This window comes from Montipora capricornis, chromosome 8 (assembly GCF_036669925.1).
Source record: "Montipora capricornis isolate CH-2021 chromosome 8, ASM3666992v2, whole genome shotgun sequence".
Classification (NCBI taxonomy): Eukaryota; Metazoa; Cnidaria; class Anthozoa; order Scleractinia; family Acroporidae; genus Montipora; species Montipora capricornis.
In genome coordinates this window covers 31,450,112-31,470,297 of record NC_090890.1, presented here as the reverse complement: position 1 = coordinate 31,470,297, position 20,186 = coordinate 31,450,112, and the positions used below count along the sequence as shown (strand labels likewise).

Here is a 20,186-nt window from a genome sequence, read left to right as displayed (position 1 = left end):
AGAACCTAAATGAAAGAAAGGAATCAACCAGTCAATTAATCAATCAATCAATCAATCAATAAAGAAACAAACAAAAATAAAATGAATAAATAAATAAATAAATACATAAATAAATAAATAAAATAAGCAATAAGTTCCAGGCAACAGCTTCACACACCCTGTACGTGCCTGTCCTAAACAGTATCGTAAACTGGGCCTAAATTGAATGAGAATCTTTACTTTCACTCCGGAGGAGAATAAGAAATAAAAAATAAAAATAAAAATATAGTAATATTTTATTTAATTGTAAAGTGTATGTAGGGATGCCATGGGGCACTAACTGGGGACACCGTACAGAAATCAAATCAAATCATACGTTGGTTTTTAGGAGAGGGGAAGTCTGGGGTACCCCAAGCAGAAAGACCTCTCACTGAGTACAGGGATGTACTGAGGGGACTGAGGGTACTAAAGGATGTACAAGGGACTTCTCAGTACAGAAGAAGAAGGGAAGTCTGGGGTATAAATAAATAAATAAATAAATAAATAAATAAATAAATAAATAAAGTTTAAAAACGCTCAAAACATTCAATTCTTTACGCGCCTTTTCTTGCTCTCCGCCCCCCCCCCCCCCCCCCCCAAAAAAAAAAAAAAGGTGAGAGCGGCCCCGTTAAGCAGGTTGGAATGAAGACTCTCCGTTGAAAAACAAATTAAGATCTTACTGCTACTCCATGGTACTCCAGTGTATCCGCCAAACACGTATTCTCCAACTTGAACTATTGTAACGGTTGGTCCTTTGTTATTGCATTGTTGATGAAAAGTGGTGGAGGCCCAGCCGTGGTTGGACGCCATATAACATCTCTTCCATATGTGAGAACCGCGAGGCATGATGGGTGTTAGCCAGGTGTTGAGTGCTTCCAAATACTCTTTGTTATTTCCAATGATGTTTGATGTTGTGAAAAAAACTGAATAAATGAACGGATCAGAATACAATTAAACAAGTCGGTTTAATAAATGTCCATGATGCCTTAACCGTATTTTCATTGTCGTTATTTAACAATTAGACCCGTGGTTAAGGGCGAAGGGTCTAATTGTTTTAGTATCACCAAACTAGTCGGACAGAAAATAATTATTAATAATAGTCCTCTAGTAGCGTAGCCATCAAAATGCAGGATTTGCATTAGTCCACCAGTTGGGTGATACTAATTATCATTATCATCGTTATCTGTTTATTTCAAGTTTTGTTTCTCGATATATTGGAGCTAAAATACTGCGGACATGAATTTCTATGAAAAGGTTCAAGGGTTTCGTTTTATTAAAAAGGACAGAGACACGCTTCAGGGTCCTGAAGAAAAGTATTCACTGAAATTTAACTTTCCAGTTGAAACAAAATATAAAGTAAACTTATGCCCCGTTCACACCAAACCTTACCCATGTTTTGAAGATGTTTAGTTAAACAAGGTTTCAAAGTGTTTTCTCTTTGAATAATGAATACTGATTTTTCTCGAGAACAAATTTAGCACTGATGAAAAAGCCGGTCCTACATTTTTGACTGATTTTCAATTTGTTAATCTCAGGTTAATTCAAAATGTCTTGTCGGTGTGCATGGGGTATTAGTCCCTTGTTTTGTAAATCAACTGGGAGAAATGGCCGAGGGAAGCTTGGGGAAGGGGGTGCGCTCTCGATTGCGTGACAAAAAAATGCTGAATAGTCCAGATTAATCTAAACCAAATGAAGAATATGTGGACGATTCCAGTGATCACTCGAGTGGCACTTATCTAAAACAAACAATTTGTTTAGCACTGTGAAAGCACGTTACCCTTAAGGGGAACCTCCACTAAAACGACAAAATGTTTGAACTTTTTTCCAATGAAAGGGTTTGTATCTAATATAAATGAATTTCAAAAACGCTTGTTTGTTTGATTTAAAAAATTCAAGCTCTTAGAAACCGAAGTTGTTTACCTTTTGCCGTTTAACGCTAAATCTCTCTATTGAATAAACTGATGGTTTCTAACCTTGAACTTCAACGTAGGTACTAGTTTCTACGTCAAAGACTTGAGCACCAGTTGCAACACAGAGATAATTTCCTGTATCGCTGGGCGTTAGGTTTGTAATAATCAATGCTCCATTGGTCGGTTGAGTCCGCCCAACTGGCAGCTGACCCCCTTTCTTCTTCCAGCTGATCAGTGGTTGTGGATCACCAGTAGCGCTGCAATTTAGCCTCAGATCGGCTCCTAATCTCGCGCTTACTTTAGCAGGTGGCTCAACAGTGAACTGAGGAAGGGAAACAACAACTACGAAAGTTTTTTCTTCAACGCGACCCAAAAGATTTTCTGCTGAACAGAAGTAGTAGTCTGAGTCTTCTTTGCGAACTTGTAAAACTTGTAAAGCGCTATTGTTGTACTTCACTCTCCCCTGGGGTAATTGGCCAGTGGATTTTCTCCACATAACCACTGGTGCAGGATGTCCAGTCACGTGACAAAGTGGAAGTGTTAGAGTGCTTCCTTCAATAGCGTAGCGAGGTCCCTGATCTAGTGAAACACGAGGGTGAACTGAAACAAATGAAATTTCGTTTTAGAACCACAACAGAACTCCCGTAACCCATTCAGGGGCATAGAGACCATATACGCACCTACGCACGTGCGCACTTCGAAAATCTAAGAAAATATTTATTTATTTATTTATTGGCGAAAAGCGACTTTTACAGATGCAAGAGTTTTCTCTTATTGTATCGCTGCTATTTTACGAAAAGAAAACATTGTGCACTATTCATTTTAATATGAGAGTTCAAAACCCAGTCATCACAACCACAGTAACAAAGTGAAAAAGCCAAACTAAAATTGATCGAAATCCACCAATACCAGGACTTGACCTTTTTGACCCTTCATTTTCTCCCCTTTTTCTCAAAGATTCCCAAAAGTATTTGACCCGATCTGAGGGCAGCGTGAAACGCTGTCATTTCAGGGTCAGAACTTATGAGTTCATGAGGTGTTCAAAGTACTCAGTTGACAAATTGAGTGGTAAATTAATTAAATGGCCCAGAGATAAGCTACTTCTTTAGCCGGAGTGTGATTAACGAGATCAGTGAAGCCCTAGACTTTGGTCGAGACACTTGATCAAACACGTCCCCACTTCTATCCAGGGATATATGAGACTAAAAACCCCTCTTCGAAGCACTGTGAGTGAGGAGGGTCTGTCCTCTTTCCTAATTCTCCACACATACAAGCACAAGAATGTGCAGATTTCCGTCGTAAAGGGAGGCGTCTCGCCCTTTCCTGTAGGCACACTTTCAGTTTATAATACACTCTTCCAGTAATGTACAGTAGTACAAAAGGTTGATAAATAAACAATAAAGGTACTGAATAGTTAGCGTTCTTTTTTGCTTTGATTTATGAAACTTCCCCCTGGTGGAAAACATGGAAAAGGGCATTTCCGAGGCCCTAAAAAGAATTTTTTTCTGGGGGAGCATGCCCTTAGACCCTCCTAGAGCCTTCGCCTTCGCTGCTCGTTTCACTACGCCTTCCTGTGTGTAACTAAACGGAAAAACCACGCAACGCCCCTGCCATTGTCGATTCCTTGCATTAGACCTTGGACCATCAGTTTACGTTATTATATGTGGCTAAATTATTTTATTTAGGGAAAGTTAACCTCGAGACAGGGCTTGCTTCCCAGCAGTCATTTCCCAGGCAAATATGCTCATGTGAGGCGGCTGCTAGTATCCAGGGGCATGTACATGTAATCGCATAAGTTAGCTCTGCCTTTTGCTTGCTTGTTAGGTTTCAATGATATTTTTTTGGTCAATGGCGGGTTTGGCTACAATACTCGTCAAAAATCTTGAAGCACTTGTGTCTGTTTACCCTTCCCAATGTTGATTTGGATATCAAAGTGGTCTCAGTGCTTCAAAACACGCGTAGCTCAACATTGGGTAGGGAGAAGGCACATTTCGTGGGGGAAAACAGTGTAAAGTAGAGAAACGGTGTCTGTTTCAACGATTTGTGACGAGTATTGTAGGTCCGTAGAAACAGAATAACTGATTATTTTCAAAAGAAATTTACCGTTCACTTGGAGCCGCACCAGAGATTGTGCCTGTCCCAAGATGTTTGATGCGGAACACTTGTATCTACCCGAGTCACTTTCAATCACCTTTGGAAAAAGCAACTTTCCTTGTGAGGCTGTTGGCAAACGTGTTTCTGACTTTCCTTCCAGTTTACTCCATGTAATTGATGGTTTAGGATTACCGCTGACTGAACACTGAAAAGATGCTGTTTGAGTTTCATTAACAGTCATCTCTGCCGGCGAAACAGCGATGGTGGGAGGTGCGATGGATTCACCAGGCTCTCCTTTCGCTCCTGGTATACCTGTGGTTCCTGGGTCTCCTTTCTGTCCTTTTAACCCGATTTGTCCACGAGGCCCCGCTGGTCCCATGATACCTTGCTTTCCACTCTTTCCAGGCGATCCCATAATTCCTGTGTCCCCTTTGTTTCCGTTGTTTCCTTTTTGTCCTCGCCTTCCCCGGTTGCCCCTTTCTCCTTTCGGCCCAGGTGGACCGGGAGGGCCTGGGGGACCTGACATATATTTACCGTTGTTTGATTGGTAAAGTCTTACTCGCAGCTCTGATAGCAATTGTTCAATGTTTAGTCTCTTTTCTTCTGTTAGCTTGTTTTCAGTTCCGTTGTTGATGGAAGAAGCCCTGCGCCTGTGTCGATGAACGCTATCGGTTTGAGATTCTAGAACAAACCATAAAATGGAAAAAAGTTTTCAGTTGACAAGGCCATAAATTCACTGAGGGAATGAGGTTATATGGGAATGAGGTTATACAAAGGACTCTGGGACGTTTTCCATCTCCGACGCCATGTTGATTTCTTGTTCGCGTGTATTTGTGTGGATACGTGGCATGTAGTGCGCGTGTATCGGCGCAACATTGTTGGATGTGCTGTGCAAACGAACGCAACAATAGAGAGGTTAAGATAGCCCGGTTCCGGGTACGGGTACGGGTAGGATTACCCGTACCCGTACTCGGTTGCACGGAAAACCAATCAAACTTAAGATACACCGGGTGACACCAGGTACGATCTGAAGCAAGATGGCGGCTCAGAAGATAAGGTTGGCTATTACGATTGTTTTATGTCGTGTTTCATATGCCATCTGAACATCGTCTGAAATAAGCCGAGAACATTTTTTATCAGATTTAATCTACTTTTTTTGTCTTTTCTTACAATATGCTACAAATATGCCTTAGCCGCAAAAATGGAAGAAGCTTCCTTTACTTCTATCAAAACGTTTTAATCAAGAAGTATCCTTTCAAGTCAACATAAAGTATGCAATTTGAATTTAGTTTTTTTTTTCATCGTGGTTCATGACCTGTTGTATTTTAAGTCTATTTCAAATGTGTCTCAACTAAAAGTTCGCGAAGAGACTACACCTCAGTCATCGCATGTTTTGGTATGCAGCACGACCTTTTGACAAGCAAAAATTTCTCCACATTTGTGCCTCAACAAAACTTTTTCGTAATCCCAAAACGCTTCAAATCAGAAAAACAATTGTTTATCCAAGAATCTGGATACTATTCTGGTCTAATAAGCAAAGTTAAAGACCATAAAAACTTACCCGTTTCCCCATTTTTACCGGGCGCGAACTCACGTGTAGACCACTGATTACCCTGGGAAAACGTGTGGCTTTTACGGGAAGGATGCGGTCACGTGATCATTCAATGAGTTCAAAATGGCGCTAGCCGTACCCGTGCGTGAAAATCGGGGTATGTGTTTTGTTGGACCACGCTTCGATGACCGCGAAACAATAGAAATGTTGGCACTTATTAGCTCTGAAGTTTGACCAGTTTCAAACTTCATCCAACAACTTCCAACAGGGTTTTGTTGAACACGTTCCAATATTAGTCGATACCTATACCGCTATAAAAAGTTTTCATTGAGAGATGTTCTTCCTTTCTAATAACATTTTTCCTAAAAATCAAATCACTGCTGCTAATTAAAATAAAAACTGCTGCAATTTTAACACTTTTAACGGTATGAGAGATTACAAATTTCCCTTATGTCTCAAAATACCAAAAGCTTTTCTCGAAAAACCGGTAAGGATATTTTCCACTTCCTTGAACCACTGGGCAATTGCATGGTGCCATATTTAAATTCTGCTAGAGCACTTGGACTACTAAGAAAAGATACAATTATTTTTTCGTTAAGCAACTAATGACGTGTTTTCTGGCAGTATGTTAAGAAATTTGCATACATTTCCACTCCACGAGGCATGGGCATATCATAACTCATTGTGGGTAAATTTATAGTATCAGTAGGCCTTATGAGTTTTGTCTTGTATGTTATAGTACAGTTGCTGAGAAATGATGAATTTTTGAATTATTCGCCTTAGAGTCATTTTTATCATCGCCATCACGATTATCGGTCGTTTCTGCACAAAAAATTATTATCTGATTGAGCTCTATAAATTATTAAATAAACACAATTGTCTGCTGCTTGAATTCTTGATATCAGAACTTTTGTGTTGGTAAGAAGTAATCCTTTCCACGGCGAGCCCAGTTGGCTAAACATTCATGGAACACATCTATTCTCAGGACAAATAAGTCGGACGATACTCGTCATTTTATAAATTTGAAGGGTGGGTTTCTTTGGAAGAATACAAGATTGGATTTATGATCTCAGATCACATGGATTCTTCATTCCCAAAGAAATGAAGAATTTTCTGGCGTGACAGCATTAGTAACTAAACAGTAGTCAACTATTAGACGTGAACTGTGTTCGAAATAAAACTCTGATCTCTGTTCCTTAATGGCATCATAAACAATGGCGATTCTCCTTTGACCAACAGTGGTTTAAGCAGTCGATGAGAATCATCAGTTTCTCTTATTTAGTGAAAAGGAATGTTGCCCATTCACCTTTGCCCGCTTTGTTTGTCGCAGTAAAACTCTTTGGTATCGGTATAATTTATGAAGGAACCTATGCGCTTCAATTTCCCCAAATAGTATGTTTCACTTGGTTGAGTTTATCAAAATAATTGCCGTATCGCGAACTTACCAGAAGCATATTTGAAGGACTTTGTGATGTCTGGATCCGAAACAATCGATGATTTAGTACTTTTCAGGGCAACGCTTTCAAGAGCGTTTATCAGGGGCACCCAACGAGAATATAGTTCAAAACCACCTAAACATAGCATTGTAAAACATATTTTTGTATTTAAACGGTAGATATAGGCATATTTTTATCCCCTAAAAATTTTTCATCTGTTCGGATTTCCTAGCTGAAAGTCAAGTGATCCGAAAATTATAGGGATCAAAACGTACCTTTTCGAAAATTCCAGCCAGAAAAAAGGCTTCCGAAAAAAATAGGTGACCTTTTTAGGGTAAAAATCCTTTAAAAATGGGCAATTATACCATTTTTTAGGGGCTCGAAGATCCTAGGACAGGCAGGCAAGCAAGAAATTTTACAACCAATGTTCCGAAAATTCTAGATATCAAATCGTCTTCCGAACAGATATTTTCCGAAAATTGACGTTGGGTGCCCTTTGTTTATCCTCCTCTTCTGCTCGTTTAGCTCCAATTCAATCCTCAGAAACCCACCACAGTACAATACAATTGACAAAATGGATACAAAGAAGCAAAGGAAGGTAAATTCTTCTGAGTAGTCTTTTTAGTGATTGATTCCCTCAGTCATCGTTTTATTCAGCTTGACAAGTGATACCTTAAAAGACAATCCGTCAAATTCCCCACCTATATCTGTAAAGTTCACAAAGTTCACATCCGTTCTGGCAAATTTTCCTCGTTGTGATTCAATAGTTATGTTAGGTTTTGCATTGTTGACCAGTATTCAAACATAACGGGTGCGGGAGGCAACCCCTCTATCTTTTTGTATTCATCGTACATGAGTATGGAATTTGAAATTCCTTTTTCATCTGTTGCTTTGGCCTTTTAAGTTCGTGCATTAACTGCCACTTTTAAGGTGCACCTTGCCTTACTTTTGAACGCACTCAGTTCCCTCTGGGAAGTTTGCCAATCACGAATTCTTTTGCGTCGTTTCTGATTACCTCTTGTGAAGGTATTCAGTGGGTTGATTGTTTTCGTGTAGTTTTCCAAAGGAACGAAAAATCCGTGTTCGAGTTATTTTGCGGTCAAGATATGTGTTTACTTCGGGTTAGAGCGAGATTTGATAATCCATGTGGAAGGGAGACTTTCGTGAAATACACTTGGCAACCACGGACTCAATACTACAGTTGTTAATAAAAGAAGGAATAGAAAACTCGATGAGCCAAGGGTTAGACTAACGAGCAACTATAAAGAATACCGTTTAATTACTGTTGATATCAAATATACATGGTCCAAAGAACATGTTTACTGATAAGAAGCAACCGACCTACGATCCACTGGAAAATTTGGACCATTTACAGACTTCATAAAATGTCTGTAAATAATAAATTTACAGACTTTAACACTTAACCCCATAAATATAAAATCTCTGTAAATTTATTTTACAGATATTTTACAGAGTTTTGTTGAGTAAAGCTCTATAAAATGTCTGTAAAATGTTTATAAATTATTGGAGCTACAACAAGAGGAAATACTTGAAATTTACAGACTTTATAAAATCTTGCAAAAATGTCTATAAATCGAAAATTTACAAAGATTTTATGCCGTTTGGTCATGTCTCATAAAATGTCTGTAAATTGCGCTCTATCATCATGCGTGTCCTGTCTAAGTTACCAAATGGTTTTGGATCTGTATGCCCTGTTCACGATGATTTTGAGTGTCGAATATTTATTACCTAATTAAATTATGTGGGAAACTGTTGAATTAGCCCTGCATGTTGCACTGAGTTCGGTTTATCAAAAGTTCGCCAGTTGCAACCTATAAAATGCCTATCGGTATGTGTTTTAATAGTTCGACTTGGATCAAGTCTTAGGCCCTGTTGATATGGAGAAAAGTTGTCCTCGGAAGATGGTCACCCTCCCAGCCGGGTCTTTAGCTAGCGTTTATGTGAGAAAGGAACTAACCTTTTTCCCTGAGTCAAGAGCTGCCCGGCTCAGTTTCGATCGTCAGGAGACTGGGAAGAAAGCACTCGTGCATTCTCTCATCATCTTGCCTCGACCAAGTTGACTCCACTGAGCGAGCCAAAGTGTTTACATGGAATAAAGTTGGCCTGGCTAGGAGGGCGACCTTACCGTTGACAAAGGGTGACCCGGCTAGGTGGGTTTCCCTTCTAGCCGAGCCATTTTTTCCCCTCATGTAAACAGTTTACTTAAACCGCATTGTATAGGGAAATGTAGGAAAAGTTGGCTGGTCCAGGGTAACTCCGGTAAGCGAGTGACCCTTCTTCCCGGGACAATTTTTCTCCATATAAACGGGTACTTAGGGCCTCACAAGATTAGACCGTTTTAATTGTTTACAACAATTGCAAAGGCCATAAAATCTATGTAAACTGACACAACCCGGTCATAAAATAGTTTTTTTGTGTAAATTTCATGTAAATTGCTGGGATGAATCATGCAAATAACATGTAAATCAAGGCCTTTTTGATATAGGAGTCCCAGCACAGAATGAGATTGAGAAAGTAATGTAGGCTAGTAAGCAGACTTTACCATGCTCCTTGAAAAAAGAAAAAAAAATAGCATTGGTGTTTAGCTGCCTAAATTAATCGTGCGGGTTTTAGTCAATTAACGTGGGTGCTTTCATAGCCCGTAGCTGCAGGTGAGAATTACTTCTTGTGAAGTAATGATCGAAAATCCGGCAGCCATATTTGTTATTCTAAATGATTAGTATCCAGTCTCTTGAGAAAAACAGAAAAGGAAATCTCAAAAGGAACACACTTTCCCCCGTTCCATATTTTGATTGAGGAAATTTGCTCTGCACCTTTAAAGCAGAAAATTCTCCCCGGTTTTTCCACCCAAAATGAAAGCGCCCCACGAATCGCACTGGGCTCGCAACGGGTTGTGTGCACAAAGAGAAGGATTGTGGACATTTCACAATAATTACATGATGTAACAACCTTGTCCACCATTATGAATTGCCCTGCCGCAAAGACTCTGGGAACGAGATCGGTTTGTTTTTCGCGCGGGCGATCGATCCATGTCCTCTTCCTCTCTTTTTCCCTTGTTGGACGACCAAAATTGGATCTTTGCGATTCCTTAACATTTTGTGCGGGTGAAATGGCACGCATTCCACCAAATAAACCCAGTAAACATCGACGGAATCCGGAAGAAAGGGCAACGACAATTCAGGTCAGATAATCAGCATTCGCCACAAAGATACGCCAGTGACATGATTCAACCTCAGACAGTCTCCGAAAGGGTTAATCGGTGAAGACTTCATGGCAAAAATAGAGACCTTCTTCAAAACGTAAAGAGAGTTCTACGAACGTTTGGAACAAAGGGTGGCCTGGCCGAACAGCTACATTTAGCGAATGGGCGGGAAGATTCAAAAGATCCGAAAAGCAAAAGACTGCCGGAGGAGTTTTCGGTAAGTCGTCATCTTACTTACAAACCTGACTTAAGTTTAAATGGCTTAAAATTTTAAAGTTTTGTTCCCTTGTTCCCGGCCCAATTTACTTTCAAACTTGTACCTAGCTTTTTGCTCCCTAAAATTGTTTATGTCGCCTTGTTCCTAAGACATTTTGTCATTTTTCCTCTGTTCCTCAGTTCAAAATAGCCATCTTCCCTCGTTTCCCAAAACGCCAAGGAGGGCCTCAGCACAGTCATTACTTTTGCAGACCTACTCCCTTAGTAATTTCACTTTATATTGTATTAAGGCCATTTAAGGCAATAACAATAATAACGAATAGGGAATTACATGTAATATATGGATCTCTGTATACCCAGCCCCTTATTCGCCACTTGCAGATGCCTTGTTCTTCAAACGATGCCACTACAAGAGCACAATAGTGGCCGGTTATTCTGTAGTTACTCCCTTGTCACCTGTATAACTACATGTACCTTCACTGGTTTCTCATGCACGAGGAGCCAGAGCAAGCTAAATTTTGGACTGGGTGCTTAATAGGATGACTCCTTTGACACTAGATTTCACTGAAAGGTCGGTTACACTTCAGAAGAAACCGCCTGGGAGATTATCTCGCTTTGGTCTCCCATTAATTGTCAATACCTCCGTCATTCCCACCCAAATAAAGTATCTTGATGACAAATCTTATTTCCATCAATTTGACCAAAATATAAATTATCTAATTTCTTTGATTGTCCTTGATAAGGCGGTTCTGTGGACTTGATCCCTAGGTTATTTTTCCAGATGTGCTGCAACACTATTTGCACAAATTTCAACTTCCCGACTGGGTTCTTTTGAGGCCAGAATCCCAGATGAAGGGTGGCAGACAATGATGAGAAATCTGACAAAATTAAGTGGAACAGGAGTAAGTACACGAAGCTTGTAGCTATTTTAATTGACATTCTTGTGTATTTGGGAGGTGAGCGGGAGGAGTTGGGTTTTTGAGGTCTATGCACAATCACAATCCTTTCAGGTGAAACCTGGAATTACTTCTTAGCGATCTAAGTGCACAGAAGAAGCAAGTTAAAGCATGGCCTAAAAGTTGATGCGAAAGAGTATACAAAATTAAATTTACAGCTATGCTATTAATAATTAATTGTGTAGCATAATTTTATACCTGAGGTATACAATCCTTAACTCACTGTCACACCATTTTACTTTGTAACCTCTTGGGTAGCATATACCTGAGGTATACAATTCTTAACTCACTGTGTCACCATTTCACTTTGTAACCTCTTGGGTAGCATATACCTGAGGTATACAATCTATTAACTCACTGTGTCACCAGTTCACTTTGTAACCTCTTGGGTAGCATATACCTGAGGTATACAATCCATAACTCACTGTGTCACCATTTCACTTTGTAACCTCTTGGGTAGCATATACCTGAGGTATACAATCTATTAACTCACTGTGTCACCATTTCACTTTGTAACCTCTTGGGTAGCATATACCTGAGGTATACAATCCATAACTCACTGTGTCACCATTTCACTTTGTAACCTCTTGGGTAGCGTATACCTGAGGTATACAATCCATAACTCATGATCACTCTTTCACCATTTCACTCTGTAACCTCTTGGGTAGCATATACCTGAGGTATACAATCTATTAACTAACTGGGATTTTTATGTTTCCCATATTTCTTACACTGGATGTAAGTACAACAAAGAAACAACTGATCACCTGAAAAGGCTGACAAAAATCAAATTTAATTCAAGGGCACCGAATAATTGCTGACACTGTCGTTGTCATGCAGTTTATAACTATCTACATGTATACTGACTTTCATTCAATGGGTGCTTTTGGTGTTTCATATCATACCATTAATATTTCTTGCATGTGATAGTCTGTTTTTGACTTTTGTTATCAAAAGGCACAACCAGTCTCTTTTTAATCATTTTTATTTTACCCTAACGAGTTCTGTCTCTCGGGTAGTCAGTCCATTTTTTACTGTTGTTATCTGAAGGCAGAACCAATTTTGTAATAATAATTATTAAATGTACTAATGAGTTCTGTCTCTCTTGGGTAGTCAGTCCAGTTTTGGACTGTTGTTATCTGAAGGCAGAACCAATTTTGTAATAACTATTATTTTGTACTAATGAGTTCTGTCTCCCTTGGGTAGTCAGTCCAGTTTTGGACTGTTGTTATCTGAAGGCAGAACCAATGTTGTAATAATAATTATTTTGTGCTAATGAGTTCTGTCTCTCTTGGGTAGTCAGTCCAGTTTTGGACTGTTGTTATCTGAAGGCAGAACCAATTTTGTAATAGCTATTATTTTGTACTAATGAGTTCTGTCTCCCTTGGGTAGTCAGTCCAGTTTTGGACTGTTGTTATCTGAAGGCAGAACCAATGTTGTAATAATAATTATTTTGTGCTAATGAGTTCTGTCTCTCTTGGGTAGTCAGTCCAGTTTGGACTGTTGTTATCTGAAGGCAGAACCAATGTTGTAATAATAATTATTTTGTGCTAATGAGTTCTGTCTCTCTTGGGTAGTCAGTGCAGTTTGGACTGTTGTTATCTGAAGGCAGAACCAATGTTGTAATAATTATTATTTTGTACTAATAAGTTCTGTCTCTCTTGGGTAGTCAGTGCAGTTTGGACTGTTGTTATCTGAAGGCAGAACCAATTTTGTAATAATAATTATTTTGTGCTAATGAGTTCTGTCTCTCTTGGGTAGTCAGTGCAGTTTGGACTGTTGTTATCTGAAGGCAGAACCAATGTTGTAATAATTATTATTTTGTGCTAATGAGTTCTGTCTCTCTTGGGTAGTCAGTCCAGTTTTGGACTGTTGTTATCTGAAGGCAGAACCAATTTTGTAATAGCTATTATTTTGTACTAATGAGTTCTGTCTCCCTTGGGTAGTCAGTCCAGTTTTGGACTGTTGTTATCTGAAGGCAGAACCAATGTTGTAATAATAATTATTTTGTGCTAATGAGTTCTGTCTCTCTTGGGTAGTCAGTCCAGTTTGGACTGTTGTTATCTGAAGGCAGAACCAATGTTGTAATAATAATTATTTTGTGCTAATGAGTTCTGTCTCTCTTGGGTAGTCAGTGCAGTTTGGACTGTTGTTATCTGAAGGCAGAACCAATGTTGTAATAATTATTATTTTGTACTAATAAGTTCTGTCTCTCTTGGGTAGTCAGTGCAGTTTGGACTGTTGTTATCTGAAGGCAGAACCAATTTTGTAATAATTATTATTTTGTACTAATAAGTTCTGTCTCTCTTGGGTAGTCAGTCCAGTTTGGACTGTTGTTATCTGAAGGCAGAACCAATGTTGTAATAATAATTATTTTGTGCTAATGAGTTCTGTCTCTCTTGGGTAGTCAGTCCAGTTTTGGACTGTTGTTATCTGAAGGCAGAACCAATTTTGTAATAGCTATTATTTTGTACTAATGAGTTCTGTCTCCCTTGGGTAGTCAGTCCAGTTTTGGACTGTTGTTATCTGAAGGCAGAACCAATGTTGTAATAATAATTATTTTGTGCTAATGAGTTCTGTCTCTCTTGGGTAGTCAGTCCAGTTTGGACTGTTGTTATCTGAAGGCAGAACCAATGTTGTAATAATTATTATTTTGTACTAATAAGTTCTGTCTCTCTTGGGTAGTCAGTGCAGTTTGGACTGTTGTTATCTGAAGGCAGAACCAATTTTGTAATAACTATTATTTTGTACTAATGAGTTCTGTCTCTCTTGGGTAGTCAGTCCAGTTTGGACTGTTGTTATCTGAAGGCAGAACCAATTTTGTAATAATAATTATTAAATGTACTAATGAGTTCTGTCTCTCTTGGGTAGTCAGTCCAGTTTGGACTGTTGTTATCTGAAGGCAGAACCAATTTTGTAATAATAATTATTAAATGTACTAATGAGTTCTGTCTCTCTTGGGTAGTCAGTGCAGTTTGGACTGTTGTTATCTGAAGGCAGAACCAATTTAGTACATACAAAGCATACATGTACGTAAATTGAATATAACTGAACTCAAAAAGCGAGTTATGCGTATTTGCCACAGTGTTGCAGAATCGTGCGAGCAAGAATTACTCTAAAATCCTCGTGAGGATTGCTGCACGCCACGCGAGCTACACGGGGCAAAGTCTCTGGAAAACGTTCCCTGAATGACGTTTTGTGGATTTATGCTTCTCCGTTGTGACTTAAAAGGTGTAAAAAAAAGTAACTGAATAATATTATGTCAGAAGCGGACTCTGATGCGATATCTGCGACACCTAAACTTGCGAAATGAGTTCTTGAGTTACACTTAATGATTAGCTAAGGGTGATTTCAAATCACCGTAAGCTCATTTGCATATATTTTTTTGTCAGCCGAAGCTCGTCATGGTAAGATACAAGTTTCTTGCAATAATTCCTTTAGCTCTTACATGTAGCTTCATTATTCAGTTTCACCTACACAGGAACATTGCTTATGAATGGCAAAGTGATTTGTTACAACATTCTTCGAAAATGATATTATGAAATTAGGTATATAAATAAAATTGATTGATTGACTGGTGTGACTCTTTTCCAGGGCCTTCATCTACTTCAACCACAAGATGCAGTGCTGAAGGAAATTGAGCATTGAAATTTAATTGGAGGGAATTTCCTGAGATGCAAGAAACAGACAGTGCTGATTGCAAATTGTGATGCAATTGTGATTAATAATTGATGTCTTTGTGTCAAAACTTGGGAGGGTAGAGGTTTCATTGCCATTTTGGATATACCTTGTGAACATTATTAGGTCAAACTGTTTTAGCTGGGTCTAGTAAATTTGTTCCAGACATCAGGTAATTATGGAAGAGTCAAATGCTCTCACATTGAACTGGGTGAATACAAGGGAGAAATATTCACTGCAACAATCAGTGACTTCTCTGTTCATATACTGTAAGTTTTTTGACAAAAATCAAGAAGGTTTCACTGTCCCTTGGGTCTGAGGAAATTGTCAGTCATCGTTCAGTGGCAAATACATCAAACACAAGTGATATCTTTCTAATAAACACATCTGCATGTGGCAACAATGATTTAAAGATAATTAGTCGTAGCGTACTAATTTGTAGTATTTTTCATCTGAACTGGCAGGTTGCACACCTCATACCGTTGGATGTAACTTGTAAATTCAGTCTAACTATGCAGTTAATTTGTCATAGTATACTAATTTGTAGTATTTTTCATCTGAACTGGCGGGTGGCACCTCATACAGTTGGATGTAACTTGTAAATTCGGTCTAAGCATGCAGTTAATAATTTGTCATAGTATACTAATTTGTAGTATTTTTCATCTGAACTGGCGGGTGGCGCGCCTCATACAGTTCGATGTAACTTGTAAATTCTGTCTAACCATGCAGTTAATTTGTCATAGTATACTAATTTGTAGTATTTTTCATCTGAGCTGGCGGGTGGCACACCTCATACAGTTGGATGTAACTTGTAAATTCGGTCTAACCATACAGTTCATTTGTCATAGTATACTAATTTCTAGTATTTTTCATCGGAACTGGCGGGTGGCACACCTCATACAGTTCCATGTAACTTGTAAATTCGGTCTAACCATGCAGTTAATTTGTCATAGTATACTAATTTGTAGTATTTTTCATCGGAACTGGCGGGTGGCGCACCTCATACAGTTGGATGTAACTTGTAAATTCGGTCTAACCATGCAGTTAATAATTTGTCATAGTATACTAATTTGTAGTATTTTTCATCTGAACTGGCGGGTGGCGCGCCTCATACAGTTCGATGTAACTTGTAAATTCTGTCTAACCATGCAGTTAATTTGTCATAGTATACTAATTTGTAGTATTTTTCATCTGAGCTGGCGGGTGGCACACCTCATACAGTTGGATGTAACTTGTAAATTCGGTCTAACCATACAGTTCATTTGTCATAGTATACTAATTTGTAGTATTTTTCATCGGAACTGGCGGGTGGCACACCTCATACAGTTCCATGTAACTTGTAAATTCGGTCTAACCATGCAGTTAATAATTTGTCATAGTATACTAATTTGTAGTATTTTTCATCGGAACTGGCGGGTGGCGCACCTCATACAGTTCGATGTAACTTGTAAATTCGGTCTAACCATGCAGTTAAGTTGTCATAGTATACTAATTTGTAGTATTTTTCTTCTGAACTGGCGGGTGGCACACCTCATGCAGTTGGATGTAACTTGTAAATTCGGTCTAACCATGCAGTTAATTTGTCATAGTATACTAATTTGTAGTATTTTTCATCGGAACTGGCGGGTGGCACACCTCATACAGTTCGATGTAACTTGTAAATTCGGTCTAACCATGCAGTTCATTTGTCATAGTATACTAATTTGTAGTATTTTTCATCTGAACTGGCGGGTGGCACACCTCATACAGTTGGATGTAACTTGTAAATTCGGTCTAACCATACAGTTCATTTGTCATAGTATACTAATTTGTAGTATTTTTCATCTGAACAGGCGGGTGGCACACCTCATACAGTTTGATGTACATAACTTGTAAATTCTGTCTAACCATGCAGTTAATTTGTCATAGTATACTCATTTGTAGTATTTTTCATCTGAACTGGCGGGTGGCGCACCACATACAGTTCGATGTAACTTGTAAATTCGGTCTAACCATGCAGTTAATTTGTCTTAGTATACTAATTTGTAGTATTTTTAATCGGAACTGGCGGGTGGCACACCTCATACAGTTTGATGTAACTTGAAAAGTAGGTGTACCCATGCAGGTAATCCACATGGTTAATTTGTTTTAGTATGCTAGTATTACCCAACTGAACTGGCAGGTGAACTGTAAACCCGGAGGTAAGCCGCACCCTGACCTTACCAGCTGAAATTTACGGAAAAAAGTGTTTTGACACAAAACAAAAGAAATCCAAAGTCTAGTCTTTAGAAGTCAAGTTTATCCACTGTTCATGAAACGTCAACTCACTATTCACTAATATTGTAACGGAAAATACTTTAGTGTAATTTTAGCACTTTACTGTAATGAACATCGTTTTTACCAACTTGGACATATGATTGATCTTTTTCTGGTATTTGTTGACAGGAATTTCTCAAACACAGTTTTGCCATAGATTTTTTTGCATTACAACAAGAATATGAGCGGAACGTTTGTAGCTTAGTACATGCAACTAGGCATAAAATTGGATGCAAAGACGGAAAACTGGCCACCAGAGACAGCCTTTATCAGATCTTCCCGCAGATAAGCCGCGCCCATTTCTAACAACTATATTTGTAATTGGGGTAACATAAGCCAGATTTTTATACTTATTTAATAATAATGAAATCCCTTGCATATATTTTATTCCTTATTTTGATGAATTTGTATGGGTTATCAAATAGTGATGAGTGAATTTAGGGAATAATTTCACACATGCTTTGTCCAAAATCAAATAATAAGCCTTAAGGCAAGAAAAATTATTTGATTTTGGACAAAACACAAGTGGAATTATTCCCAAGTTTCACGAGTATACATTGTACCATTTCATCAGCTATAAATCATGGTTGACAAATCGCAATCATAGGGCGTGGGTTTTTTCGAAAGTGGACACCATTTTGGCACGGTAGAAAAAGTTGCCATGGTAACTCATGTTATTAATTGAATTATTTTATTGAACTTATTGCAAGAATTTTATCGTACACTTAGATTCTATTGAAAGTAATATAAACAAATGATTATTTTTAGATTTGAAATAAAAATTTATGCATTCACAAACTCTAGAACTTGTTCTTTTTTCTACGTAAAATCGACTAACCTTTCATCCATTTCACTTTTTATTAACATTTCCTGGCATACGTCAGGTTTTAAATGCTATTATTTACAGAGATATTGTAAACATTTTGCTGAGATTTTGTGCACTAAAACACCAACATTTTAAAAACATTTCACATACTTTACCTCCAGTTTTACTGACATTTTATTGAGATTTCCTGCCTTCTGTCAGGTTTTAAATACTTAATTTACAGAGATATTGTGAACATTTTGCTGAGATTTTGTGCACTAAAACACCAACATTTTAAAAACATTTCACATACTTTTCCCCTCCAATTTTTTGAGGGTTTTTGTAGACATTTTATAGACATTTCATGCATTCTTCTCACTCACTTTTTACAGAGATAACACTGACATTTTATATGGATGGATTTACAGAGATTTTTTCTCGTGTAAATTTTACAGAGAAAGTAAAGAGATTTTACAGACATTTTGTACTTATCACATAAAATCTCTGTAAATTTTTCCTTCAATTTACATAGATTTTATTGAGATTTTGTACACATTTTATGTCATCGTAAGGACGAAAATGTGTTAAATTTTACAGACTTTTTATGGAGTTACAAAATCTCTGTAAGTGTGCAAATTTACAGAGATTGTAATTTACAAAGAAAATGTGGACATTTAACAGAGATTTTACCAACTTTTTTGAAGTCTGTAGATGGTTCAAGTTTTCCAGTGATCTGCGGGCGCCGACATCTTCCACCCTCTCAACAAGACGCCTGGAGGCGTTTACGCGGGATGGGTCGAGATAAGCAATAAAACTGTTTGATTATCGCTACACAGTCCGTTGACACAAGCAAACAAGCTTGCGTCAGGAAGGCTTTTGCTTGCATTAAAGTGGCAACAAAGGAAACCTAGAATTTGAACAGTGGAGTGGCAACGACACAAGGAATTTTCTCACATGAAGTAAATTTAGAAAGTGATCTGTCCCTGTGAGGATGTGTAATTTGACTGCAGGAAAGGGCCATTTTCAGTCTTTAGTTTTGAAAATTGTAGTTTAACCAATGCAATAGATAATACATGAGTCAACGAAAACCCCGAAAAAATCTGGCGCGGGAAGGTGGGACATTGCACAGCGTTTGGCAACTTTAGCTGTCCCGTGGGGATTTTTCCAGAATATTGTTCGTTGCACAACCTAACAACTTCCACACAACTATAAAGTTCAGCTATGAAATTTCAGAGAAGGAGATCACTTTCCTAGACACAATAGTATACAAAGTAGAACGATTCGAAAAAGCCCACAAGCCCATCGCGAATGAGACCTTCGAATACACGCATTTTACCTCTTGTTACCCGCCCAGTGCCAAGAAGGGTTTTATCAAAGGAGAGGCTATTAGGCTCCTCCAAACAAACTCTTCAAAAACAACATTTGAGGAGGCACTCTCTCGATTCAAAGCCCGCATTGAAGAGCGAGGCTACCCTGCACATCTTATCGAGAGAACACTATACGGGGTCAATTTTTCTGGAAGACAGTTGGCACTTTAACAAGAACCCAAAACCAACAAGAAAGTTCTACCATTTGTCACAAAATACAACCCAGCGGTGTCAAATCTTCAAGCAATACTGACGTGCAACTCGAGTTTTATTGAAAACCAGCCATTACTGGCAAACATATTCAAGAAACCTCCTTTAATATCAAACAAGAGGGACGAATCAGGACATGCTCGTTAAAGTAAAACTGAGAATTGACGGTTTCACAATTATCTGTAACCATAAACCCTCAAAAGGGAGACCGTGCAGGGATGTCGCATTCTTTTAAATATCTACTGTTTGTGTTGAAAAGGAGAAAATGAGGAGATGATTGCCTGTGATAACCCTGGGTGCCTTATCATGTGGTTCCACATTGGAGTGGTGAGGGCCCCAGAGGGAATCTGCCGAGTAAGCAAAGGTTTATTTATTCCTATTAAACTGTTGATGATTCTGTGAATATGATGCTTTGCCCTGGCTTGT

General features: G+C 38.5%; 1 protein-coding gene and 1 long non-coding RNA gene across 2 annotated transcripts in view; one reads left to right on the top strand and one right to left on the bottom strand.

Moving 5' to 3' along the window:
- Positions 1 to 7,158, bottom strand: part of LOC138013936 (roundabout homolog 3-like) — a 7,630-nt gene extending 472 nt beyond the window's left edge. Inside the window, exons 1-5 of the mRNA XM_068860970.1 lie at positions 7,020 to 7,158; positions 4,032 to 4,703; positions 1,992 to 2,528; positions 699 to 941; positions 1 to 5 (exon numbers count right to left, since the gene is read on the bottom strand). The exon at positions 1 to 5 is cut by the window's left edge and continues 472 nt beyond it. Of these exons, the coding sequence (XP_068717071.1) occupies positions 1 to 5; positions 699 to 941; positions 1,992 to 2,528; positions 4,032 to 4,703; positions 7,020 to 7,158 (1,596 nt within the window). The remainder of the gene's footprint in view (positions 6 to 698; positions 942 to 1,991; positions 2,529 to 4,031; positions 4,704 to 7,019) is intronic.
- A 2,876-nt stretch (positions 7,159 to 10,034) lies between these two features.
- On the top strand, positions 10,035 to 18,881 carry LOC138059226 (uncharacterized). The gene is made up of 3 exons (XR_011134184.1): positions 10,035 to 10,450; positions 11,218 to 11,351; positions 15,000 to 18,881. It is a non-coding gene; the product is annotated as an uncharacterized lncRNA (long non-coding RNA).
- The last annotated feature ends 1,305 nt before the right edge of the window (positions 18,882 to 20,186 follow it).